Source organism: Harpia harpyja, chromosome 1 (genome assembly GCF_026419915.1).
Source record: "Harpia harpyja isolate bHarHar1 chromosome 1, bHarHar1 primary haplotype, whole genome shotgun sequence".
Lineage (NCBI taxonomy): Eukaryota > Metazoa > Chordata > Aves > Accipitriformes > Accipitridae > Harpia > Harpia harpyja.
Genome location: NC_068940.1, coordinates 10,407,746 through 10,435,491, shown reverse-complemented (window position 1 = coordinate 10,435,491; position 27,746 = coordinate 10,407,746). Strand labels below are relative to the sequence as shown.

Below are 27,746 nucleotides of genomic sequence, written 5' to 3'. Positions count from 1 at the left end.
CAGGGAATAAAAAAACCTGTCTATGAGTGTAAGTTTTCCTGCAGATATATCTAGTTTAAGGACTATTAACTCTTCTTCCCAGGTTTTAACTGATTCTTTTAACTTTTACCTGGTATCTTGGTTTGAAAGAGCAAGAGCTTTTGTGATCCTCATCGACCCAAATGAGAATAAATTTTTGATGTTGCTTCTTGAAGACTTCTTTGACTCTGCATTGGTATGTACGTGCATTAAAGGGGAAGAAGGGTTGCCTTTATTGGATAAGAAAGCTGTTGTTCACAAAGAGTTTTCTGTTAAAAATAAATAGTTATGCAGACCTTGTGCCCTAGGACTGAGCCAGGGATGCAGCTCAGGTGGTGTGGATGGGCTGGTGTTAGGCTGAGGTTTGACACACCTGGGAGAAGCTGCCGTGAGGCTGCACAGGGCTGCAGCTTTTTCTCATTTTCTAAGATGAAGCCAAGTGTTTGTTTTTTCAGGAAAATGTGCAAGTAGTTCTGATGCATTTTGTAAACAAAAGCTTCTGTGCCGAAGCCCTTGTTTAAAAACTCAAGTTACTGCTGCTGAGCTGCACCTTATGTGCAAACGTGTTTGCCAAGGTGGTCCTGGCGATTTGTTCCTGTGGTGTTTGAAACGGCTGATTTAATTGTAAAGAATAATCTGAACTGCTTACAATTCTCATTTAGGTTTCTATTTTAATTATTCATAACTTTAAAGGTATTGGAGGCCTAGTGATGTAAATTTTCAGTAGGAAGAATACTTTCAGCTTCTTTCCCCGAGCTGTTCTCCCAGTCTTGTCTGTAGCTTACTGGAACCGTGTCACTTTGTGCATCAGAATTTATTTGAATACTTATGACTCTTTTTAGGAGACTTGATAAAAGATATTTGAGTAAAATCAAATTTTCTTCTTTCTCTACTAACAACATTGAAATTATATGAAATACTCTATAAATTATTTATTTGTCAAAATTTGATTTCTTTGTCTTCCTGGTCCGTTTCTTCCATATGCTTTCACTGTGGAGGATGAAGTGTTGTTTTATTTGTTGTGGTTTTTTAAATTATTATTTTTAGTTTTCCTCAATGGACTTTAACACTCTTCAGATATCATATGTTATGATATCTAGTACTGTAGTGTGTAAACATAAAATATGTTTTTACATAGGCCCATATGTGCAATAAAAGTAACGAAGCGATGCGGGTTTTCCAGGGAACCTGAGGGCACCGCACTCTGGAGCGCTGCTGGAATCCCTGGGGGGAAGTGGGTGCTTCAATCCCTTTACCCTCCCTGCACAATGCCAACCTGTATGATTGGGGTGACCGTATGTGGCATACCTGTATCAGGTGGCATTGCTTTTCCTGATGTGGGTACACTAATGTTTTATGTTATTTAGTCCCTGAAGGTTGTGATGGTGGGGGCATAAACACCTCAGCACTTTGAGTACTGCTGTTCTTGGGTTGTGGTGTGTTAACGAAGGCTTCCTTTACTTTTTCCATCAGGTGATTTGCAAGTGCAGTAATGAAGGTCAGTATTTTTTTTTTTTCCTTCTATTCCTTGATATCCTGAATCTCAGTCTTGGGAGCACATTTCTTAATTCTGCTTGAACTCTATCGCCTTTCTCTTCTCCCCTCCATTCCCTACCTCCTTCTCCTCCTCTCTTCAATGTTTTCTTTAAATCCTCCTGCTGATTTCTCTCCAGTTAATTTTCGTTAACATTTACATCAGAGCACAAAACCTTTTATTGTTTCTCTTTGCTTGTTTTGAATATGCTGGGAAAAAAAAAATCTAGGTGTGGTATTTTGTTTAAACGGTTGGCATCAAGTATTTAACTTGGTCAGAGTAAGTGGTGCTTCTGAAAGGAGTTTCAGGCTAGACCATCTGCTCTTGCACATCTTTCATACTGGCTTCAGACGTTATGCCCTTGCTGAAGGCAACCACCTCTGCAGAATAACATGGTAACTCCTTCAGCCATCCTAACGAAGCAGAGGGATGTCTGTCTGTCTCATTCACTTCAGCAGCAAGATTTTTGTCTGTGGCTGCAGCTGGCTTTCCATTAGGGCAGGGGAGCAGGTGCTTTTGGAAAGAGCAAGTATCTGTGTGCCCAGACATCCAGGCTCACAAGTAACGTAAAAATGAAGCATTACATTGTGGGCAGGGTAACTTGAGCTTATTCTAGTGGGAGCAGAATGGGCACGAGCATCTTCTGGTTAATATTCTAGTGGTTTGCTCTGTTGACTTTGACAAAAGCTGTATATTACGGATTTATCTCTTGTGGTTGGTAAGTAGCTTCTTTCTGTACCTATTTAAATAGTTACCCGGGTCAGCAGTAAAGTATCTGGAGCTTTTTTTTAGAGAAGTTACCAGTTCCCTTTTCTGTCTAGGATTAGGTGGTTGGAAGCTTTGTTTTCAAATGAATCCATAGCTGGGATATTTTTACTCCTTCAACACAACAAACTGCAGTTGCTTCAACTATCTTTTATATGGGCACCAGCCCATTGCTAGCTGTAACTTTTCAAATGATTTTTCTAGGGAAGAAAGAGCTGGTGAATTTATTTTTACCTGAACTAGGGCATCTAGTAACAGAAGCAAATATTTGCTGCGCTCTGCGGCAGGAGGTAAGTCTCCTAGTAGGAGAAGAAAAATTAGACACGTGCACACACAAGTGTGTGTCATTAGATACAAAATGTGAAAAATACATTACTGAACTATTTCCCTTCCTTTTCTGCCCCTTCTGTGGGGGGAAAGGCTTTAAGGACCCTCAACTCTATACTTGACAGTGTCTCACGGGAGGAGAGAAAGAAATTCCCTCTGTCTGAGGAGATGTGCTCACTCACGTAAGTCGTTTTCCCTCTGACTCCTGTAGCTAAACACAGTCTCCTTGCAACAAGAGTTAAAGTTATTTCCACTTTAACTCGTTGCATTATGTTGTTTCAGGAAAGACATTGCAAAAACTATACTGGCGGTTGGTGGTAAGAAGTATTTAGTGGTTATTCTTATGAAGCTGGGGTTCTCTGGCTTTACTTCATCTGCTTATTTCTTATAGATGAATTACAATTTAAATTATTTCCTTGCTGAGACTTGATTTTGGGGGAGGAAAATCAGATGGTACTTTAAGAGAATATTAAACAAAAATTGTTAGATGCAACAATGCAGTAGTTCTTTCTGGTTAGTATTAGTAATTCCTATTAACTAATAAGAAAAGCTAAACCGATGTATGTAGAAAGGTAATTAGATCAGCTTTATGAACGTGTTTATAAAGTATGCTGGCTGTTAGTCTTTAAAAAATAAATTTTAACTACTTTGTCACAATGTGGACAAACTTTAGTTAATAAGGTTTATAGCCTCTTGAGTGAAATCTTTTTTGTTTTCTCCTAGCAATAACACTTTCAGGGTGTTACTGTGGTATGTGAAATTAACTTAATCCCAGTGAGTTAGTGACGAGGCTTCGCTCTCATCCCCTCCCTGATCCCCAAGAACCTCTCCCAACGCACACGCGTCACGGTTAGCAGGGCTCTGCACCTCAACCGCGCTGAGCCGGGGGAGCATCCTCAGCTGTAACCCTCTGCTGTTTTCCTAGGTGAAACTGAAGCTAGCTGATGAATACGACTGTGTAGTATATAAGCGCAAGCAAGAGTAGCAATGCTATAACCCTCTTATGCTGGGGGGTGATATTTATCCTGTGCTTATGTTTACCACATAGATTATGACCTTCAAGTTGCCCTTTCAGAAGCACTTTGTAGGTTAATGACAAAAAAATGGCGGGATGACCTTGTTCACCACTGGTTTGAAGATAACTATCTTGCTGAAGCTTTCAAAGAGATCAAGGATAGAGAATTTGAGACGGTGAGGGTCCTTATTTTGAAAACAACATACTTGACGAGTCTGTATAGGGGCTAGTTTTGGTTGAGTTCAGTCAGGATGTCCTTGTAAGAAGTTCCTACAAAACTGATTTTATAAATGCACAAAGTTATTTGTGGATGGTGGTGGTGGTGGTTTTTTTTTTTTTTTTTTAATCTGGCAAATATAAAATGGCATATTATTAGAATAGCTCTTATTTACAAGTTATTTTACATCTAAAGCATAAATATGTTCAACTTTGCGGTTTATGTTTGGTGGCTTGCTGGTCATAAAGTTGGGTCCAACCTTTTGTAGCACCCTGAGTGTTTCTTCCCTGGTGGCTCTGACTAGTTAAAAGCTTATGGCTGGAGTAGAGGTTACACAGCCCAACAGAATAACTCCTTGCAAAGGAAATATAGCCTGATTTTTAATAAGATGTCATTTGTCTTGAAGGACTGCAGAAAATTTCTTAACCTGCTAAATGAAAGGCTTGGGGATGAAAGAAGGTAAGCTGTGAACCAACAGAATAAACTGGTGCCATTGTTACTGTGGGGGGGAAAAACTAGGATTGTAAACTGACTTGGGTTATATTAAAAAAAAAAAAAATTACATCACATGTGAATAATTAAGTTCTTAAGAAAGAGATCTTATTTTAATGGTTGTTCTTTTGAAAGTAAAATCAATGAAGACAATGCATCACTACTAAAATACTCTTTTCTCTAAGCTTCTCCTAGTTTTTCTTCCTTAATTTACCTCTAGGAATTATTAATTTTTTTGAACAATAAGATTAGTAACCAGTCTTAATTTTATCTCTCATAAAGTTGCACTCTGATGTTGAATGTATCATGAGAAGTCTGCTTTTCTTCCAGAGTCTATTCATTTCCTTGCATATCTGCTTTTGCTGACACGGATGAGGTAATAGTCCTTAACACTGTGACACCTTCCCTACAGTGTGTTATCACTGTTTAAATGTTACTTTCTGTGGTACAAGTTTTGGGTTTTTTCTCCCTGTTTTTCATTAAAGAGCTTAATTTTCTGGAGCGTAGAGTGTAACCTTTCATTCTAGCTGGGAAGTTTGCTTGTTTGTCATGTAGCTCCCAACTTACTGCTGCTGACTTTGCTTTTGTATCAGCCAAATGATAAAGGCAGTGCTTCTCTTCGTGGTGATGACAGAAGAGAGATCTCTAAAAAGAAACAGGAGGACAGGACAACTCTGATTCCTCTGGCAGAGATGCTCCCAGACTGCCAGAAAGCAAGATTAGCCTGATGCCCGTGTAGGAGAGGTCATAGTTGCAGTTATAGATCCTGCAGATTGCTTTACTGGTCTTCAAGTAAATGTACTTGTGGCACTGTTCCTGACAGTTATACCAAATCAAAACCAAGTCGATGGAAGCTGGTTCCACTACTTCTGGTTATTTCAAGTGCTCAGAAACACAGAAGACTTTCGCAGACTCTTTCCTGCCACAAACACACGAGCATTTGCGTATTGCCTTTCCCTTGGCTGACGTAGAGCCACGTCTGACTTTGTGGGTATGGTTGGGTGAGCGGTAGGCTGGCAGCTCACAGGTTGATCCCAACTCTTATTTCTGTAAGGGATGTGTACATACATATGTAGGACAACTTTTTCCAATTTTGTCCTCTTAAAGAGAACTGCGAATGAGACAGCAGTTGTGGTTTTTTTCTGGGAATGGCAGCACCGCTGTTGTGCTTCCCCAGGTGAAGAAGCCATCGGATGAGAAGCTGGAGGAATTCTGGATCGACTTCAACACTGGTAGCCAAAGTGTGACTTTCTATGTGGACAGTAATGAGGTAACAGCAAAGCCCATGTGGCCTTGCGTCAGCCTAACGCAGCAGGTGCTCGCTCAGCCCTTCTGATGCGGTGGCTTTGGTTTTCAAAGGGTGCTCTTTGGGACTCTGTGAGGCTGTCGAAAGAAGCAGTCAGCGGTTACAGCCTGAAGGGTAAGGTTTTCCAACCAGCATTATCCTCTGGCTGTGGGTCCACAAGACACATGGAGCCAACCTAAAATGTCACCATCACCAAAGAGGGTTCCTGTGTCTTCTCCCCGCTCCCTGTCGTGCCCTTGGATCGTCACCTTGCACCACCTCTGCTTGTTGGACACGCTGTGGGCCCGTTTAGCACAGTAACCTACCCTTCTTACCCAAGCAGGACGTGTTGAAGGGTCAGTTTATAGATGTGCTGGGGAATGGCATAATCATCTAGATCCAATGAAAAAGAAATGGGTGAACAGAGTAACTGGAAATGCATGGGCAAGATGTAAAAGAGATTGTTTTAAAACAAACCCAAACACTTATTCAAATGTTTTTGTGATGATAGGCTGAATGTCTTGCTCTAAACCAGATTTAACTGCTTTTTTTTAATGCAGAGGGTGATGGAGAAAAGACTGTTAAAATTTACATGAAGATTCCTGCTACTCTCAACAAAACAGAAGCAACAAAAATCAAAATAACTTTCAGTGCTAAGTTTGAAATCTTAAGTATACTTAGAAAAGTCCTGGGAGATGAAAAAATGGTGAGCTCTTAGTATGAGTTTTTTTCTGTTCTAAACTATATTTTACTTGATATATACTGGGCAAAAACATTCAGTGAGGTTTTTGGTGTTGTGCTTTTTTTTTTTTTATGTCTGTTAATTATATATCTGTCTTCCCTTTGAGGATTTGTGACTCTCCATATAGATGTTCTTTGCTTTGGCCTTAAAGAGAGATTAGAGACTTTATGAAAGAAGTTTCAGGGGACTCAAATTTATGGTTTAGAAGCTGGGAGGTTAAACTGGTTTGTTAATCAATTCAGTGCAATATGATTATTTTTGCTGAGTTTCTGAAGTAGAAAATAGAGCCTATGGCATTTAATTGCATAACTTGAAGTATAAATGTTCTCTCACATTAGCTCAAAGTTTTACATAGCACAGGATGACACGAGAACCCGGAGAAGAGAAAAGGGATGCTGCAAAACACAAATCTTAGATTGACTTTGTAAATGCTACTTCTAGATTAAAAGTAGACTACTTTTACAAGTTTTTTATAAGCTAATGTGAAAACATGGGGGACGGGGGGGGTTGGTAAATATTAATATGATTAGTTTTATTATACTTGTGATTCATCCACAGACCATGGGATTTGCAGAAAACCTTACATGACAGTAAACAGCCATAGTATAGCAGCTGTCATTTATCCTTGCAGGAGCAGAGACATTTCCAAATGGTCAAATCAACTAGCATCCAATGGTTTGCCAATGATTTGTTGCTGGTGATTAACAACTGTTAGTTATGTTATTAAGTAGCTGACTTTACTAGATAAAGATTCTACTTTTTTTAAGGTCACTTTCACATGAGATTAATTCACACCAACAGATAAATGTGGCTGAAGAGAAGTCTGCCAATGCTGGGAAGTCTGCCAGGCAGAATGAAGCAGGTGATTTTTTTTTTTAATTATTATTTTATTTAATGAAATTTAAATTGTTCAGTTTTAAAATGAGTACCTTCACTTGCAGTCCACAGCTTGCAGTTAACCACATTAAAAAAAAAAACAAAAAACCAAAAAAACCACAAACCACAAAGCAACCCCCAAGCTCAATCTTCTACTGTTCTTCTCGTGAGCTTGGTAACTGGTGTTCGGGGTGGATGCTGAGTCCCTCTAGCCCAGGGAGTGAGGACGGGGCACCGTGGCCATGTGCTGCCGGGGTTGCATGGGCAGGGGAGCAGCTCATGGAGGCTGGATCCACACGCTGGCAGGTAGCCTGGCAAGGCACATCTCAGCTGCTGGCAGACCTCTGACATGCAAGGAGTGGGCGGCAGTGTTTCTCCACCTGCAGCTGCGGTGCAGTGGGATGCACACATCTATCCTCCCTTGCTTGTCCCGTGCACGGCTCCTGGTTTGGCTGCGCTATCCGGGTGCCTGTGGGAGATTCCCTGCAGGAGGGGACAGTGGCATCCGTGTGCCCATGGAAGCACAGGTCCTCTGATGGATCAGTGCTTGCACCTTGGCACTCCGAGCTCTTCTCTGTGCAACAGGGGGGGGGAGTGTGGCGGCGCAGCCTCTACCAAGGCGTCCTGCAGGGAGGCGACTTCTGTTTCTTTCCAACAACATGACGTGACAGAACAGTGTGCTCCGGTCCCATTACCCCACACAGAGCAAGTGATGCCCTGAAGATGCCAGGAGCTGTTGTGGAAGTGCAGCTGGGGGAGCAGAAAAGCTCACCTGCAGTCCCTGTTTGTAGAGAGACGAGCAGCAGCACAGCTCCTCTCTGCAGGAGGTGACCCACTACTGTATGCAGAGGCATCATGGGCGCTGCAATAAATACCTCGTGCCATGGGGCTGTCTCTGTGTGTGCCCCAGCTACAAATATAGCTGCATGCCTTGTGGTAGGAAAGGCTCTTAGCTGGACCTGCAATAGCCATTATTTCCTTCTTCTAAACAGCCTACAGCCAATGCTTTGTATGTCTTTGAGTTGGGCACATTGAATTTTCTGTGATCAAATGGTGTCACTTCCCATGCTGCTGGTGAACATCTTCTGCAAGATGTTTACTTCCAGGATCGTTGGACTGAGTTTAATTTTGTTCCAAATATGAAGATATTGAGGGAACACAGAGCCTAAAGTACAGGCATGATGCTTGGGTGCCTGACCCAAAGGAAGGTCCAAGCCCAGTGCCTGTCCAAGGGGAAGATAAAGTAGCTCCTTCCTTTCCCTCTACCCTTCTCTGAAGTTCTTCTGTAAATGCCCACCAAGGCTGTGACCCATAGTTTGAAGAAAAGCTGTGTTCAGCACAAAAGCAAGATATGCACAATCAAATTGGCCTTAAACAAGAAATGTTTTCTCAGCTCAATTTCAGTATCAAATTATTTGGGAGATGGCTTTTTTCTGTATAGTGATCTTTTATCTTTGAAGGCTGGGATATGTCCTTGCTGCAAAATTGGCTGTACTTCAGTGTTTAAAATTATGATTTTTGGTATGGTTTATTCCTTGGTGTAACTTGCTTAACACATCTTTCCAGGTCTTCTAAGACAATGAACTTGCAGCTCTCTTTCTACTGCTACCACCCACCATCTCAGAAAATTAATCACAAGTTTGAAGAGCCCTTAGGTTAGGTAGCATTCTTTCTGTGCCTATGTTAAAAGCAAATTTTTACGTTCCACTTAGTCACTGTGCATTTCAGACTCCTCCAGTTGAATACCTGAAAGAACTACTTCCAGCTCTAGATGTCTGAGACAGTAACTTCTTCAGTAGTCCTTCTCATTTTCCTCCAGTTACAAACCCAAATGAGCTAGAATAGAAGTCCTCCAGATTCTGGAGGTGCAGGTGAGGGAGAAGCTCCTTCATCAGTGCCCACCATGAAGTACACACAGAGGTACAAGGTGGGCACTACTGCTTGAAGCAATCAAGGAGTACAAAGGTAGTTCATCTGTAGTGAAACAAATTTTACAGTGCCAGGTGGAGATTCAATGGAGGGAAATGGAGATGGTGGAAGATCCTGCTGGTCTGTTGCTTTAGCCAGACAAAAAGGATTGTTCCGTGCCTTCCAGAGCTAAGAGTCAAGGTAGCAATAAGATGATAAACTTATGTGTATTCATACGGTACGAGGGGCTTAGAAGGGGTAGGCTCAAGATGCTGTTTATTTAGTAATGCAATTCTGTACTAGGTGATTTGGAGATGTTTGATGTTTTTGTTCTATTAAATGAGATCTTGAGATGTTTGCGCCTAATAGGTTGTACTGTTATGCTTTTATGTATGTGCGTAAGAATGGAAAGGAAACGTGTGTGTGTGTGTTCAGTTACCGCAACCACATTCTCACCCCAGTGCTGTTCTGCAGTGATACCCGAGTCCGCCAATCCACAGGGCAGGAAAGATCCTTCAAACTCTGAGAACATGGACTCTCTATCAGACAACTTAGCCTCTGAGCACAGCCAAGAGTTAACAGGCACGGTACCAGTAAGTGTTTGGTGTATGGTGAAACAGTCCTTGTGCCTCTTTTCCCCCTCCTCCAGTCTGCCTTTTTTATAGGTATGGTTAAAACCTCCTTTCAAAGAAAACTAGTTTGTACCCACATCCAACAATGTTTTCAAACTCCATCTTATATTGGTGAGAAGTCAGCCCAAATATTTGCCTCCAGAGCTGCAATTTTGGCAAAACTGCTTTAAAAAGAAGGGAGAAATTTTACTCCCTCTTATAAGGGGATGGTGGGATGGTCTTAGTGAGAAGCTCGTGGTATCACTTATATGCAGCCTAAAATGTTTTTGTGTGTGGCTAATGATGAATCTGTCATCCAGCTGTTGCTACAAGCTAGCACTGAAAAATATCTGTTCCTAAAAAAAACCCCACTTCTTTACTGGTCATATGCATGTTCTGTTTATGGTTTCATGTCTCCGAGCAGAACATGGTTAACTCTGGTGTCACCATGATTACAGTGCGCCAGCAGACCAACATGGAAGATGCTAACCAAGCCTCAGGTCAGGCATGGCTCCCTTCAGTTCCTTAAATCTGACCCAGTTAAGTGTCACCCAGGTGACAGGGTGAAGGCTCTGCTTTTGTGGGCCTTACAGCAAAAGCAGATATTGTTTAACAGAAGCTCCAGAGGGTGAAGCTGTAGTTTCCTTGCCTCCTTCAGCCAAAAAGTCCAAAACTGCATCTCCAAGGATGAAAGCTAAGCATAGGTGAGTGTCTCGCAGACAAAATATCTCGCTGGGGTTTTAATGTGTGTGCTTTTGTGGTTTGTTCTGTCAATTATTAAATGGAAAAAAAGATTCTGTTTTGCCACCCTGGTTAGCAAGGCTGGTTGCTCAGAGTGTAACTGCACATTGCAGTTGCAGAATGGTGTTTAGTTACTGGCTGGGCTGCTACTTTGGTGTGACTTTTCTCTTTCATTGTTGATTTAATCCAAATAAAAGATGAGCATACAGCTCTGTAACAGAGAGCTTAATTTGAGCTGTGTAAACAGAGCTCACCAGATATGTAGTTATTCCTAATGAGGACCATGACTTTTGTGAAAGATCGTGTGAATTTGAGTTCACCTTGGACTTAGTAATACCTTTTTCCCAGAGCTTTACAGGACAGCATTTCTTATAGTTAAGGAGTTGGACGTCTGTAGAGCTATTGATTAGCTTTCTTCCCTATACACCTTTTAAACCGCTGCTTTGATGCTAATTGGTGCAAGTTTTTTTTTTCCTCTTAGTACTCCACAAACTGACTCTCTGGGCTTTAAATGAACAGCCCCTCAGCACTGCATTCCTCTCACATGTTCTCTCGTCCCCAGTGAGAAGCCCCTAGAAGAAGAACCCATGGAAGAGTCAACGCCAAAGGTATGTTTACCTTGAGGCCCACCTGAGTGAAGAGACATGGGGCAGGGAAGAGACGCTTTGGTGGAGTTGCAGAAGAAAGCTGGGATGGGTTGACCCATTCCTGCCCTTGAGCAGTGTCCTGAGCCCTTGTAGTGTCATATCTGATGTAACGTGCTATTTAGCACCAGGAGCGAGCTGTAGAATCAACAGCTGCCAATCTTATTCTAGCGTGGCCCAACCAAGTAATTCAAGCTCAGCTGTTTATTCAGTGTGTATACCCCCTGGCAGCAGTGTGCTGTGATAGTGTCCAGGAGCACAGCGTGTGGGCAACCAGCCCGGTCCCGTGTGGGACAAACTTGCATGTCACAAGACTTAGGCGTAGTCTGCAAGAGCAAAGGTTTGCTTCCTGAAAGGAAGCAAGTCTTGGAAGTCTACAGACACATTTGTTCAGTTTTGCATCTGAGCTCTAATGATCCTCCCACACTAGATCTGTCGCTGTACTCCTGGCATAGGACCTTGCAACCTGGGTAAATTAACAAGTAACTGAGAGCCATCTGTAGTTGTGTTTCTTTAGACGACTTGAGAACTTGGAAATTTCTATTGATGTGTCCAGGTATAAAAAAAAAAAAAGCAACTATGCACTACATGAAAGAAATTAAATTCCCAAAGCAATAAGTATAATTTGGAGTAGGTACTTAGCTTATATAAGAACTCATATTTAGACTTGTTTTGGGGTTTATACTTCCAGGTACTAGGTTTAGATTTTTTTTTTTTTTTAACTGAGAGTTCAATGGTTTTGTAACACTTGCCCACTGCACAATGAATTCAAAGCTTTTGAACTACTTCTTTCTGTATCCTCACCCTCTTGGCCCCCCAATTTCATCTCTGAGCATCCCATACTTTCTGGTAGGAAAGAACTGCAGGAAACAGTTGCACCTGGACAGTTGTTGTGATAGGAGGAACGGAGTTTCCTGGCATGCTTTATCTCTGCTTTCAGCAGGCTCTAGGATAAGAATGTGATTTTGCAGATTTGTGGTTTTAGATCCTGCAACTTTTTTTTTTTTTCAGGAGGATGTTACCTGGGAAAAGAGAAACAGAAAAAAAAGTTCGGCCAAGCAGAAGACTGAAGGCAGGTATGACATGTGAGCCGTATGCCCACGCAGGGTCTGGTGTACCAGGTGATTTTAGACCATTTCTAGCACAAATGTGTGAGGGTGTGCCCACGGGGTAGGTTGTCTGAACAGAACAGACAGCAAAACAAGCGGGAGGTTAGGAAGGGTCATAACTTGTCTCAGTGGGAACCTTTGAGTCCCCAAAGCAATAAAGACTCCAGAAGCTAACTCTAGTCTGCCAAAAATGCCCTCAGCTCTGATACTATGTGATGTTGACTTCTCCATTCTTCCTCACCCAGCCATAATCCTCCCACCTTCCAGTGAGTTGAGTGGCAGCTACTTTCACAAATACCTAAGCTTTTTCGGATATCATCCCAGTTCTTTGGCATCATGCATCCTAGAGTTTCGGGATGGTCTCTTTCTCAGTTTTCCCCTTCCCTCACAGCCATACATCGGTCTGCTCGTGTTCAAAGCTAGTGGCACTGTGGGCGGAAGCACTTAAGGGTTTGAGGGCCGTATGCAGTCTGAGGCACTGGAAGTCTGTCTTGTTGCATCCTCCTCCGGTGCTCTCTGCCAAGTGTTGTGTGCAAGCTAATGTCTGCTGCTGGGCAGGAGAGCAAATGAACTGTACGGGACGATCTCTGCTGCAGTTCGGGCTGTTTCAGGGCTTCCTTGGGTGTCCTGCTTCAGTCTACTGACTCCTTGCTTTAAAAAACAAAACAAAAGCTAAGTGTTTAGATGAATTTTTTGATTGCTTGTAGATAAGAATGGGAAAACTTGATGCAGGACTTCATCATTGCTGCATGTTCTGTACTTTAAGACCAAATAACCTGATGCAGCAAATACCGGTTGTAAAACAGGAGCAGCAGTGTAGAAGTTCGAGGTGGAGAAGAACTTCTTAGTTTAGTCATTCTGCTCCCTCTAGTGTTTCACCTGAAAGTGAGCGTTTCTTTCCTTCAGGAAGCCTTAACGAGGAGCTCAGTTCTTTAGTCTTCCTATTTTTCACTAGTAAGAAGGGAAGAGTGTATTGTATGTCGAGCAATAATTGTAGGATTTTAAAAATAGTTATGAATTGGAGAGAGAAATAAAAGTACAGTTAAGTTTAAATGTTGAAAGACATGAAAACAAAATCTAGGCGCATACAGAGAAGTGATTAGAGAACAAAGATTAAATGTTAAAATTTTCAAAAGGGAATTAAATGGATCTTTTTTCTCTTAAATGCTTCTGAAATTATCTTTCCGTTCATGATTTCTTTCTACCACGTACTATTACTATTGGTGATGTGGGAACAAAATGTCCACTGCGTAAACAGGGATAGGCTAACTTGTATCTTCTGAATATTTCTCTTAAAAATTTAAAGTTGAAAGAGTGAGAATCAAGACAGACAATAATATAGACTAAGTAGGACAGGAACAAGTGTGGGTTTTTTAGAAGCTAATTAAGCAGCATTTTTAGGCATATAAAGTATCTGAGTGTTTACTGTACAATGGAGTTCATAGGGGAGGGGGGTGGAAACAAACCACGTTATCCACCCCCATATTCTTAGTGAAGTTCTATAGGGTTGACTCTTCACAATTATATGTTACTGCCACATATATGTTGTCTTGCAGGAAGGAAATCTATGACTTTGAGAACTCAGACTCTGCAAGTCATGAAAAGGTAAAGTTGAGAGAGAAGCTGTTAGGAGATGTGCTAAGGTCCCAGTCCAGTGGGTAACAGAGCAGTGACTTGAAGCAGGGGATATCTCTTACTGCAGAAATGCAGTAAGGATGGACATGCTGTTACAGCAAAACCACTGGGAATCTGAGGTTCCTGTATTTCTGTGTGGTGCTATACATGCAAATATTTTTTGGGGGGGTGGAGAGAGTGATCATCACTTTGTGAATCTTGTGGTGGTACTGTATGATAAACCCAACTGCAATAGGAATTTGAGCTGTTGCTTGAGTGAGGCTGTGGGATACCTTTGTGATTGAAGGCCAACTTCTGTTTGCATTTTAATGAATATTGAAAGCAGATTGCTGAGCATGCTTCACTTTGTACTCCTAGGCTAAAGCAGAAGAGACTGAAATCTGTTTTGAGCCACACTTGGCACATTGGGAATCCCTGTTTAAAGCCAGTCATTGCAAAACTCTTGTTGGAAATTCAGCTTGACTTATATTTCAAACTGTGAGGAAAAAATTGAATAAAAATGAGTTGCTCTGCTTTGAAATTTTGACCTCTGTGGGTTTTCCCAGGAAGCTGAAAACTTGCTCCTGATGGCTTCGTACAAACCCTTTGGCTTTCAACCTCTTCCTTGGTGCAGGTGCTGTCACTGCTGCCTCTTAATTCAGAGGCGATGGGTGCTTAATGGAACATCCCAGATGTCTGTTAGAAGCTGGACACTCTCCAGTCCTTGCTACTGCCACTGGGTGTCAGCATAAAACCCTGCTTCGTGGTACCCTGCCCAGTGGCCCAGCAGCCTTGTCCAAAGGCTGTCCAGGTACCGTGCGCTGCATTTACAGCACGCTGCTGCTAGCTGTGTTAGTGCTTAAAATGTCATTTCTTATGACATTATTGCTTACAATGAGCATTATTCATAAAGCAAGGAAAAGAGAAAGTAACTCCATTTAAGAAGACAAAAGTTTGCCTATTTATGACACTGCTTCAATCAACAAATCCCACTCCATTAAAAAAATTGAATTTCCATGCAGGACTTGTAATCCATTCCTCCTCTAGCCTTTTTGAGTCCTGATACATTTTAATTTTGTAGATAATTTTACCGGGTAATCAAACTTTAAGGCAAATATCTGCTTCTGTTTTAGGTCTCTGAAGCCAAAGGAAAGATTCTTGGCCAGAAAGTTTCCTCACAAAATCAGAGGTACAGAGTTATACATGCACCATTTATGAACCTTTTGCTCTGTGAAAGAAGAGTTCATTGCCTTAGTTAAACTGTTTTAAGTTGGGATCAAAAAGGCTGTGTGATATTTCTGACAAAATAGTTCCTCACTTAGCTGCCCCAGTATCTGTGGATGTTATCAATACTAATATATAAACAGTACCTGAGAATATAAAAGTTACTAGAGAGAATAATGACTCCTGTCCACTTTGATAATAATAAGACTTTAACCCTTAAACATCCCCCTTCCCTGATCATCTGCCTAAATTACTGATTTAATTTTTGAAAAATGCTTAAACTCTCCGCCTTTCTTTGGTCACCTCCAGTTACAGCAAGCTGCTAGGGACTTGCATCCTCTAAGTATGTAGCCTAAGTTTTCTTTTCAAAGGTGCTGAATTTCAGGTATCCCTGATTGCTACTTTCAGAAATCAACCAAAGAAAAACTTGGCTAGTGACTGCACGTTAATGGTTTGGCGGTCTTGCCGATCTGTTAAGGACCCCTGCCATTGCTATTTGGCCGTGCCTCTTCTGCACTGCTGCGATGTGCTGTTGCAGCATCTGCTAGTCTAACTTGGGTCTTTATGGGTTACTTGGCAGGAATTATGGAACGGAAAACAAGAACGAGGAAACAAACAAGCTGGAGAGAAGGCAGGTAGGTTGTGTGTGCTTTGACTGCTGTGTGTATCCGCCTGTACGAATCAGTTGCACCCTTAAAGAGGCTGAAGTTTAAGGCTTACCCAGTGCAGAGGTGGAGGAACGTGAGCCTGGTAGCCTCAAAATAGTCTGCCAGACCAGCAAGTGAACATCTGTGTTTGTTTTTTCTCACTGTGCTCTTGGCTGCAGCTCGGTCATGCTGAGGCTTTCCTCCTTGCGAGAACTGCCTTATCCAGATGCAGGAGAGAGGGGGACATGAGGCTGGAGGATGCTGCAAACCCCATGTTGGCAAAGGGCAAGCATCTGCCTCTCACTGGTTTTATACTGCTGGTTTGACAGTCAACTGTTGCTGTTTTGGCAGATTTCATGGCTTAAAATGCTTTAGGTACTGCACTGTGGGGAGGAAGAGATGGAATAATTTGGTAGTAAATGAAGGGGAATGGCTGGGGGGCCTTCTTGGTGGATGGAGGGAGCTGAATGACCAGGACTCACTCTTAGTAGTGTCTTTAGTCCAAATACAGGAAACATCTTTTCTCTGAAAGCAACAATGAAAATACAAGCACTGGTCAGAGTGAAAAAAGCTGGATCCTTGACCCTCAGAGAGAGTCGTTACCAAAATCTCTTGACTATACCCGGAAAAGATCCAGGGTGAGAAGTAAATTAAAAGGTAAGCTTGGTGCCCTGTTGACACGTAGTTATGCACAACATAGTGTACTGCAGATAAGCAAATGCTGATGATGGTTTGAGAAAGGAGGATTCAGCCGAGTCCTGATCTGAGTGGGAGAGAGCAGGTTCGAGGCCAGCAGCGATGGGTGCCCTGTGGAGAAGGAGGTGCATCGCACACCCTTGCGCTTGAAGAACTGGGCTCCCGTCCCCTTTCTGGAGTGGGGTTCAAAGGTCCAGGTGGAAATTGGGCACCTATATGTCTGCGTGGGTGCAGCCCTCTGTGTAATGGGGCTGAAGAGCCCGTGGGTGCTGAGCTGATGGCTGTGTTAGTGCTTTTGAACACAAGAGGAGAAGATCTCTCTGGAGCTGCCATACCTCCTGCCTACAACTTTCCACTCCTCATCTCTCCAGAAATACAGTTGACTTGGGGAATAAACCTTGAAAAACCACACAGTTTGCAGACACTCTGCTGCCTTTTTTATCCACCAATGGGCTAATTGTCCTCTGAGTGATCTACAAAATCAGATGTGATGATCTCTGATGGCATTCTCTGCTCAAGCCTGACCAATAGCAAACCTCCACTGCAGCCATGCTCCGTGGCTGTGTCAGCTGCTGGGACCTCCAAGTTCCAACTAAGTTGCCCTGAAAGAGTTGGAATGTCTCTGTCCCTTTCATGGAGAATGAGCCCTGTTCAAGTAGCTGTTGGTTTCTGGAGGGATGAAGAAGCAACAGAAGGTTGAGGGAGAAATTATGCTTTATACTGTGTTTCCATGGGAATTGTTGTTCTCACTCCGGTGCCAGCCTGTGTGTCCTGGCTGGGACTTGGGGACCATCAGATAAGCTGCTGAGCCTGCACCTTTTCTGGCAACTGCTCTGGATGCAGCAAGTTCCGTATGTTTGCATCATTGCATCTAGCTATGTTAGAAAGGGGTTTTTTGAAGCTTAACACAAGGGTTGTGAATTTTTCTCTTGTAAATGCCTAGAAAACCAAACTCAGTTTTGAGTTAGCCGTGATGCAAACCTTAACTGGGTAAGGCACGTGGCTATGTTGTCAGTAACCTGGTAAGCTTTTCTCCTTGCAGTGCTTCCAGTGTCTTCTGCAAGTAGTGGCAGTGACTACCAGCCAAAGAAGGTAAGGAAGTGTCAAGCTTAGGTGCCTCAGATTTAAAAACATTATGTATGCAAAACGTGTACAAATGAGTGGGAATTAAATAAACTGGTGTTATCTTTCTTCTCAAATGTTCTGATGGACAAATTTGTCTGCTAAATATTGCTGAGACTGCATTGGTCTACTGGAGAGTGGGAAAACAAGGTTGTCTTAAGAAAACATGGGAAACTTCATAGAAACACCTGTGTATGAGCCCTAAGCACGTTGTTCTGAAACAATAATATTTATCTTTGATAGACAGAAAACTGGGCAGGAATTGCTTGGTGTGACACCTGCCTTGGGTGACGCAGGTGTCACTCCACAGGAGCTAATTCGGCTCTAGGGACCTGCCGAGAGCTAGAGCTGCCTATCCAAATACGTGCAGAGACCCCAGCCGGGTCCTGCCAGGCTGTGTCCCCATGCTGTCCTCTGCCCTGTATTCTGCGGTGCCTTGGGAAAGCTCATGTTCATCTCTGCCTTTTGCTGGCAAATTTCAGGGCCTTTATTCTAAGTCCTATGCTCGCGCTGAGTCCTGGTTCACACAATGTTCTTCTCTACTTTCAGCTATAGCTCTGGAAAAACTAACCGTGGGTTATACTGCTGAAGGAATTAGTGGACCAGACATACATCAAGCAAAATAAAACACAGTTTAGCAATGCCAGACTTTTCTAGTGCCCAGCTATTAAGTGCTGTGTATCAAATGTTACAGAAAGGTCCCCACACAAATAAAGTTTGGGGAAAAAAACTCTCCAGAACTGGTAGTTGCATTAAAAGCTTTTATTTTCCCCTGGAAACCTTTTCTCTCTTTGATTCTGCTTATGAAAAACTTCATCCACTATACAACTCTAATGGCTAAAGGGAGAACTTATGCATGCATTGAACTTCAGGGCACAGATCTCCTTCAGTGTGGGAGAGAGCTATCAATATATTGGGCATATTTCAAGTGTATCTCTGCTCTTAGTGGCTCTAAAAACCAAACTAACCACCCCCCCCCCCCAAAAAAAAACCAAACCCAAACAAAAAAACAAAACCCAAACCCACCAACCCAAATCCCTACTTCTGTAGTAATGTTTAAATAAAATACATGCTTAGACTTGGTTTCGTTTTAGCAGGTAGCATCAAGGCGAAGAGCTCAAAAAGAGATGCTAAGGAAAAAAAGCACATCCAACCCCAAGGGAGACAATTTACCTACAGTGAATCTTGCTGGTATTTCTTCCTTAATCTTCTTCAAGGCATTAGAAAAATTGTTTTGATATGTGTGGGTGTGTGCTTTTTTGGGTGGGTTTTTGGTGGTTTTTTTATTTTGCCTTTTTCCATCATGTTTTTCTATAAGCATTCTGTTTTGTCATATTTCTTGTAATGGCTGTGAGGGCTGGATATTTTTTGTAGATAGTCTCTTGAGCAGGGAGAACACTAGCTGGGGCTAAGGAGAGGTGAAGGAATGAATTTAACTGGCAGCTGGAAATAAAACAGCCTTTGGACTGAGTTTGAGCTAGTATCTGTTTCCTGCATGAAGAGATAAAGGAGAGGGTGGTGGTTTCTTTTTTCTATGTATGTCATTTAAATTGACGTTTCTAGTCAATACAGGATTCAACCTCTATTGCCTGTGTTGTTTGGCTGATCTCTTGTGCAGATGAAATGCCCTCAGAAGAGCTCAAAGGGAGTCCGCTATTACTTGACATGTCTGCCGAGGGCTACTCCAGTGATGAGGCGGCGGCCACACAGGTGTGCGGTATACAGCACTTAAACTCCTTTTAATCTGCTGTCAGGCTACTTCTCACCTAAACCCAATGTATCATGTCGCTTGGCTTCCTATAACTAGACAAGTCCCTGACAGCTTGTCTGCAGTGCAGGGTGGATACCTTCTTTGTTTTCCTTCTTTCCTTAGAAGTTTCACGATGCATCTGCCAAATTGTCAAAAGAAGAAGAAAGTGTTAAGCGGAAGGACTCAGGTTTGTTGGTCTTGATAACATGGAAGAGTTGTTCAAAAGTAGAAATCAGTGTTGCCCAAGTTGTCTTTTTCTTTCAAAGACAAATAAGCACTGAGTTTTTGAGATATTTTTTGCATAAGAAATACCTTCTATTTCTGTTTTGTATATCATGACAGACTACAGTAAGATGCTTTTATATACATTCCTGAATTCATCACTAACTCTTAAATCCTGTCCTTGATCACAGGGGAACTCATAGTGTAGCTATTAAGAGCTGGGGATTTTCAAACTAGTGACCCAAGAGACACACAAAAACTAATTTTTAATGATTTGAACGTGCAGTGCAACTTCAGTTTAAAAAACAAGTGTCCCTGAAAATTAGTGACTTTCTTTATACCTAAGAATATAGATGTAGATTGTTGTTATAAGCATTTGGTAAATGGTGACTTGTACTAATGCTTATTACTGCTGTAGCTTTTTTTAGGTAAGTGGCACTTAGGGACTTTTTTTAAGTGAAACCAAACTTGCACAAGCTAATTAAAAAATGCAGCACAGTCTCTTTGTGTGATTGGAAGGAACCGAACTTCAAGAAAGTTGAACAGTAATGGGCTCTCTTCATCCTAGTAGTCTTGATGGTGAGGTAGTTCTGAGAGACTCTCTTAAAGTTATTGTTGTGACTGTGGACTGAGTCACTGAAGCTTTGGTTTTGGACAAAAGCATCCCCTTTCTTGCAAGCTGGCTGTGTTCATGTTCCCAATATGTCTCTTGCCTGTCTGGTATTTGCAGAATATACCTTCACTGCACCAACACATCTGCTTAATTTTGGGGGGAAGGTAAGTGCTGAGGAGTTAATTTTCATCACTGTTTACAGTCGTAAAGTTGGAGAGGAGTTGATACCATGCAAAGGTATAAGTAGCATTATGTTCAGAAATTTCAGGTGTGGTCTGTGACCGCAGTTGAACTCTTGCTCTGTGAACCCTAAATCTACTTCAGTGTGCTCCTCATGGTCCGACTGTCCCCTTGTCCTGGGCTCCACCACCTTCCTGCTTTCTGCCCTCTGGAGACTCAAGAGAGGTGGTTGGTCAAACACAGACACCTTGCTGGGTTCAGAAAAATGGACAGTGAGACAAAGGGATGATTTTTGGGGGGTAGGTTTTCCTTAAAATACAGGCTGCAGCCTCCCCCACTGTGTTCCTAAGGGTTTTCCTGGGTTAAAAGCAATTGTATGGTAACTCTAGTGAAGTTGCAGAAAAGGAGGCTGTCATGGGTGTGGTTAGTTTTTCTCCTCTTCTGTATTTATGCATTTTTTTAATTTATTTTTTTTAAGGAGCAGCTGAAATTAGCTTAGGAACAAATGAGCATAAACAGATTGTGAGCTTGGGTTGGAAAAGAGAATGGGAAGAAGCTGGACAAGAGGATTTTTTTATGGTTAGACTAGTGGGCCAAGAAATGAAATTATCTTTAAGATTGAGATATGGTAGCTTTCCAGTTATCTGCATAGCACTAGGCAGTCTAGTTGCCTGCTTTTGCGAGGGAAGAGATTTGTTGGTGAAGTCTTATCCTGTCCTGTAAGTGTGATGCCAGACCCTAAAGTGAAGTTGCCTGCTCTTCTGCAGCATTGGTAATTCCAGTGGTGCTTTCTGCATGAGTAACTGGTAGGTACTGCCACGTACCTCATGCGAAAGTACAGGTCTTTTCTGAAACATCTTCTGTTCTCTTTCTAGATATATTAAGTGGCACTGTCATAAAAAAGCCTAAATTTTCCAGTTGGGAAACAAGTCATTTGTCATCTGACACTTCCTATAAATCAAGGAAACATTTTGATTCAGTAGAGAAGGAAGTGGAGATTCAAACAGGTAAAGTCAGGCTGGCAATTAAGGTGAAGTGTTTAAATCCTTTCAGCTTTTCTTTTTTGATGGTAGAAATCATAGTCATGTGGAAGCTTGGAAAGAGGTATTTGTAGGGAGGATATCTTCTCCAAAACTAAAAATGTAGCAGAAAGTGCATATTGCAGCACTGCCATTGGATGCCATGCATGTAGAGTTGTGAATAAGGAAATTTGGGTTCCCTAACCACAGTCCACTTGGGAAGCCACTTAATAATGTCTGCACTTTCTAGTCTTTCTGAATAGTGATTGTCCAGAGCTATTAAAAAAAAGTAACTGAAAAAAGCATGCAGATAATGGACAAAGTAACTATAAAACACTGCTAACTCCGAACAGAAGGGGGTTAGGCTTTCCTTGCAATAAGTAGAACACAGGAAAACAGTGGCCTGACTCTTCCCCTCCACCCCCGTGCTGTTCTTTTGCCACATTATCTGTAAATATGTTGCTTTTGTGTTTGGTTAGTATTGTGCCTCTTCTTCCATGCTGCTTTCTAACAAGTCTTTCCTAATGCATTTTGGAGCAGTTTCCCTCCTGCTTGTATGCTCTAGAAGAGCAAGACACAAATTCCAGCTCTATAACAAATGTTGTTCACATGATTGACAAACCCTTCAGTAGCAGGAGGGTTTATGTTCCACTAAACCCTCCAGCATGGTACTAACTGGGCATATACTTTCTTCTAGGTCAGCAAATGGATGATAGTGTGGATGATGCATTTTTTTCCAAGATGCTGAGTGAAGACTTCAGTGATTCAGGGGTGATCACTGCATTTGAAAGCTTTATTGGCCAGCTAAAGAAATTGTTCTCGGTAATGTGGACTCTCTTAACATGTGTGCTGTGTGTGGCATTTTCTCATAGTATGCAAAATTACCTTTTTATCACCAGGGCAGTTGGTGCAAATATCCCATCTATATTTTGCGCCCAAGAGTGGGGTTTTGGCTGCAGTGGCTCTTAGCCTGGAGCTCTTAGAAGTATTCTGCACAACCTGTATTGAGAAGTGTTACAGGAAGGGCATCAAGGAAGTTTTTTAATCAGGTTTTACCTTTTTTGTCTCATTTATATGTTGGAACATCAGATTTGGTTAGGCATTTCAAATACTTTCCTCAGAGGGAAGGGATCAAAGCTTTTTGAAAGGTAATCCAGTGCAGTGGCAGTGTACCTACATCGGACCTGTGGGTGATTGTCCTCGTGTATGTATCAAAAATACAGAAGCTCCCTTTTGGAGGACAGAGCAGTTTCACTGCAATGTAAGACTATGCAGTTTTTCATAATGAAAACCAGAAAGCAATACAAGCTGTACCTATTGACTAGAACATGTGTAGATCCATAAGGACATGCTTGCATCTTTGAGATTAATGGTATGTGGAGGTGTTGGTTGCACAATTGGTAGTATATAAGTTGTGTACTCTTGGTTTGCTCAACTGTATGGATATACTTGAGATGCAGTGCAAGCAACAAACTGCTACTGTTGATTTAGCTATAACAAGTAACATAGGCATTAAACCAAGTTTAATATGAGGGGACAGTATCTGACCCATCACAAAATCTTCTCACGTTTAGAAGGTTTGAACAAACCAGACATGGCAGAGCAGACTTATACTGGATCAGCACTTTGTATTGTGCAACCATGATTTTTTTTTTTTTTTTTTGAGCTGGTGCTAGGTGTTCACACTAAACTTTTGGCACTAAGTCCTTGAATCAAGGCTGGAGGTGGTGCATTTACAAATCAGTTATGATTAAAATGCACACAGTTTGCATTAATGCTGATCTGAAGTGGTGCTAACAAAGACCTGGGTTTGTGTAGTTAAGTGTGTTGGAGTATGGGTGAAGCTCGCTTCTTTGGGGCTAGGATAACATGGCCCTGACCTGAAGTTGCATGTGTTACATAGAGGTTTGTTGGTGTAACTAGTGTGGCTAAATGAAATCAGTTCATATTTGCAGTACCCTGCCTACGTGTCATCTCACTTCAGTTTAAATTTGATTTAAGATAGTTTCTGCTAAGCTGAACAGCAGCATGTGGAAGGATTTGTGTTCCAGGGAAAGGTTTTGCAAACTAGACTTCTAGGTTTTGGCTGGGGCTGTTTTCCATCCCTAATGGTGCATCCTGTGGCTAGTCCCGCTACCAAAGGATGGAGAGCAGTGCACAGAATGCCCTGAGGACTTCGGAGAAGAACGTGTCCGCCCTGCTGAACCAGATACACAAGTGCAGGTAAGTTGTCTGCTGCTAGCTGAAAACAGCTTCAGCATTGTGTAATTTTCATTGCTGTGAAAAGGAATGCCTCTTTGTAAATGAACCTGACAGTAAGCCACTGCACTTCTTGTGGTTTGTAAGGCAAAATAGCTTGTGTGTGTCCCTTTTGCTTTTCTGTAAGAAGAGTTTCAGAAGCGTAGCTCCTGTGATTTATCCTGCTTTTCGTGTAAGGGGAGAGTAGATGGATTAATGAATGCAAAGCAAGCTTGAGTTAGGAGCAGTTGATGAAGCAGTCCTTGGACTGTCTTCTGATTGTCATCAGTGTTCACAAATCTGTTTAAAAACCCTCTTGTTACACTTAGTGGCTTCTCTTTCTACATGTTTTGAGAAAGAAGCCAGACTCTGATTTACTTAATGAAGTGGAGGAGAAGAAAAGTAAGGGGTCTGTTATAGACCCATTTCTGTAGATTGTTTCCATGTGCATGAAATAAGTGCCAGCTAGTGGACTTTACAGGCACTCACCAGATGGGGCTTTAAGGTCCTTTTACTCTACAGGTTGACAAATTTTTCGGATAGAAGCTAGACAAAAAAAAATCAATTATAATAGTTATGGATTTGTTATAAGTGAAATGCAAGCACAGCCTAAGATATGAAAGTCTAATCAGGCCTCTGTATCTACTACATGTTCAGTTTGCAGGATTTAGATCAAATGCAGTATGAAATAATAGCCTTTAAAGTGCAAAATCCCTGGTATCAGTAGAATCTCTATGAGCAGAATTTGCCTGTCATTAAGGTACATGGAGAAGTTGGTGTTCCAAAAACAAAACCAGGGGATGTTTTGGGGTGGAGGATAAGAGTTGATGGCAGTGAGATGCTGCCGTGTTTTGATGTTACTAAGTAAGTAACCTGGAGCCAACCAGAGCTGCAGTATAGTGGGGACAGAGCTGTGCCAAATCTGTCCTACCCTAGAAGGGTAGTTTCTAAAGTCACCATCAGATGATGACTTGGCATCCCACTGCGAGGGGAAAGGTGGCAAACCCAAGTGAAGAAGGGTGCTGGTGGTGGAGGTTTAGAAATCACTGGTATCCTGTGGCAACGCCATGTATGTATATCAAGTCCATGGTAGGAAAACCCATCCGATGTTTTTTGTGCCAAGATGCTGTCTTCAGCTTGGGAAATCTCTGCTGAAATCCCTGGAGGCTGGGAGAGTATGCAGGGCAAGTATGGCACTGGGAACCCTGATGTACACTCTGTCCTGGGCCTCTGTTACTGACTGCTATGAGACAGGCTATTTGGTTAAACTCATCTTCAGTTTGACCTGGTACAGCTATTCATGTGCTCTGTGACATACCTGAGAACAAAACTGCCCCGTGCATTTCAGCAAGGATGTTTGCTTCTGCCTAAAGTCAGGTTTGGTGCTGAAGGGGTTTGTCATCTGCCTTGTGCTGCTGCATATTAAAGTGTCAAACTTGTTTCTGTTCTCCATCACTAGGCTGAGTAAGCTGGAGACCTTCCAGAAGATTGTTGTTGAAGAGCTTGCCAGTCTTGAGAAGGAAACTCAAATGTTGGCAAACATGGAGAAGGATGCAGTGGTGTGTAGGACTTCTCGTGTGCCAGCCCACGGAGGTACCCCTTCCCAAGTAATGGGGGTTTTCTTTGGGGCTCTTTTTAGGACTTCTGGAATGCGCAGTTGCTCAAACTGAATTCTTTCTGCAACCAGCAAAAGCAAAGGTATGTGTCTACCAGCTGTCCTGCACGCTCGCAAGTCCTCTGATGGTCAAAGAGAGGACTAGTTAGGCTGGTGTTACCCTCGCTGGTATATCAGGAAGTATTCTGAACCCAGTATGGCATCTCCACTTGGTGTCTATTGATGAAGCCTTTGTAGTCTCTTGAGGGTTTTGAATTGGGACTAGGGTACAATGAGGGACTCTGCATGGGAATTTGTGCAGGACAGGCACATGCTTCAAGAGACCTGTATCAGCATCTGGAACAAGGTGCACCCTCTGGTCATGTCTGTATTTAGGGGTCAGAGGGGGTGGAAGGAGGCGATCATTTCCTATACAAAAGATACTGTCGGTGCAAATGCTGGGCAAAAAGCTGCAAAAGGGGGAATCCTCAGGTTCATTTTTATGGTAAATATCTCTGTTCAAGTTTCATCAGTAAGAACTAATGCTTCACAGATAAACTAGCCAAGTTCACTTCTCTTCCAGAATTCAATCTGTTGACTCGGCCCTGGGTGAAACAACAAAGAGTTTTGCTGACAGTATCCAGAATACAACGGTATGTGCAGTATGCAAGCAGCTCTGTATGGGTGGTGGACTCTCAGCTGTGGCCTGACTGATAAGTGTTAGAAGTGAACAACTGAAGTCTGGGAGGGCAAACCTTTGGTTAGCTGATCTGTGGGGCTGGTTCTTTGTGGGACCCCTGGTCCTGATGCACGGAAAGCATTGAGAAAGCAGTGTTTGCCCTGCTAGGGACTAGGGAAAGTGGTCAAAAAGCACTTGCCTAAGGGAGACGGTAAGGACAAGGACCATCAGGTAGTGATGCTTCTCCCGTGTTTGTATCTTGGGGATTCCTTCATCCCGAGACTGGTTTCTGCGTAGTGACCCTTAATGCAGTTCTCTTCTGTCACCTTGTCCCACTTGCTTTTGGAACTGTGCATCCGTGACATCCTGTGGCTAGGAGCTTTGCAGCCTAACACCACCTTGCATGCTTTCTCTCATCTGCTTTTTGGGTCTGGCAACATCTAGCCTTGATGACTCCAAGTCTGATTTCTAAAAACCAAATTTATTCATTTACCTTGTATCCCAGTTAAATATTCTGTTTAAGTTCTTAAACTCTTCAGAGTCTGATCACTAACTTATGCCCTCGTTTTAAGTTGTAGATCAAGCTGAAGACTCTGTTAACTTTGATACAATGCTTAGTTTCCATCTTGTTCACCCCATAACATGTACATATATTTTTGCTACTGCTGCTGTTCCAGCTTTTATGCGCAGACCTGATGGCTTTCGGGGTTTAGCATTCCTGCAAGGAGACTGATGGATTACTATGATGTATGTGATGCCATGTGTCTGCACTGCACAGAGCTGAAGAAAGCTCCCTGTGTTGAAGGAACAACCATGCCTGTGGTCACTACAGTAGACTGGCCTGGGATTTTAGAAAAGATGCTGAAAACCAAGAGCTTGTTTCTTTTATCTGTTAAAGCTGGAATCCCGAGCCTTTCCATAGGGAAATGTTTCCATTACGAGCACTAAGTTGCTTAGGGACATAGACCTTTCCCTTACCAGAGGTGCTTCTCATGAGGGACACCTTTAAAGAAAGGCAGGGCTAAGGAAAGAGCAATCGTATCATGGGAGCGGCTCATCCTGCAGCACCTTGTTCCAGGGTGGGTGCTTAAGGATTAAAAGGTGAATTTAAATATGCTTCTAGAATCTCTACAGTTTCTGTTCTTACGCAATATAAATGTTTGTATAAACTTTTGAAATGTTTTTAATGATCTCTTTTTTCCTTCCCTGCAGTATGAACACCCAATGAAGAAGGCAGTAGAAAACAACGTGTTCGTTATTCCTTCTGACTAGCAAACCCCTGAATTCATTAGAGCTCTTTAACATTTGAGCACCTTATGCAGTGTAGAGAAGATGGTCCTGTGAAGGATGTTAATCTATTTTAAATGGAAAGGAAAAAAAAGGGGAGAAAAATAACATTGATATTGAGCCTATTTCTGCTTAAAAAAATACACACTGCTGAGTGGTCCAGTTTTGACCTCTGTGTTGATAAGATGAAGTTTTTCTGCAAAATTGCAAGATGGGTCCATTAAATATCAAAGAAATAGAAAATGAGCTAAACATCATGATTTAGCCACCAAATTGATGCATATACTGCCTGTCTTTGAGTATTCTGCTATACCTTTATCAAATGTAAAAGCATTTAATGATTGATTCTAAGTAAAATATTGTTCGCATAGGATAACAATCTCCTCATTTCTTTTGAATTGGTGCACTGTGCATGCCTGTGGGAAGGGACTCTAGAGTCTTGTATACCCTGCATGGGGTGTGTTAGGGGTAGCCTTTCTCATGTGCATTCAGCACTCTGGGAACTGCTGGCTTGAAACCAGAGGCACTCAATTCTGGATTGCAGAGATAAAAAGCACAGAGGGATATACTGGATATT

The 27,746-nt window shown here is 42.2% G+C and overlaps 1 protein-coding gene across 1 annotated transcript; it reads left to right on the top strand.

Annotated features, from left to right (window-relative positions):
• The first annotated feature begins 55 nt into the window (after window positions 1-55).
• On the top strand, window positions 56-27,277 carry SYCP2L (synaptonemal complex protein 2 like). Its single transcript, XM_052773834.1, has 32 exons — window positions 56-214; window positions 1,492-1,516; window positions 2,522-2,607; window positions 2,738-2,826; window positions 2,927-2,961; window positions 3,693-3,835; window positions 4,283-4,335; window positions 4,699-4,744; window positions 5,546-5,638; window positions 5,728-5,788; window positions 6,214-6,359; window positions 7,197-7,257; window positions 9,654-9,772; window positions 10,215-10,290; window positions 10,449-10,494; window positions 11,094-11,139; window positions 12,187-12,251; window positions 13,841-13,889; window positions 15,032-15,087; window positions 15,703-15,757; window positions 16,270-16,426; window positions 17,508-17,557; window positions 18,682-18,778; window positions 19,206-19,297; window positions 19,461-19,524; window positions 21,228-21,359; window positions 22,069-22,193; window positions 23,500-23,594; window positions 25,069-25,168; window positions 25,249-25,307; window positions 25,787-25,856; window positions 27,095-27,277. The coding sequence occupies exons 1-32, from the start codon at window positions 179-181 to the stop codon at window positions 27,152-27,154; spliced, it is 2,487 nt and encodes an 828-aa protein (XP_052629794.1). The 5' UTR covers window positions 56-178; the 3' UTR covers window positions 27,155-27,277.
• The last annotated feature ends 469 nt before the right edge of the window (window positions 27,278-27,746 follow it).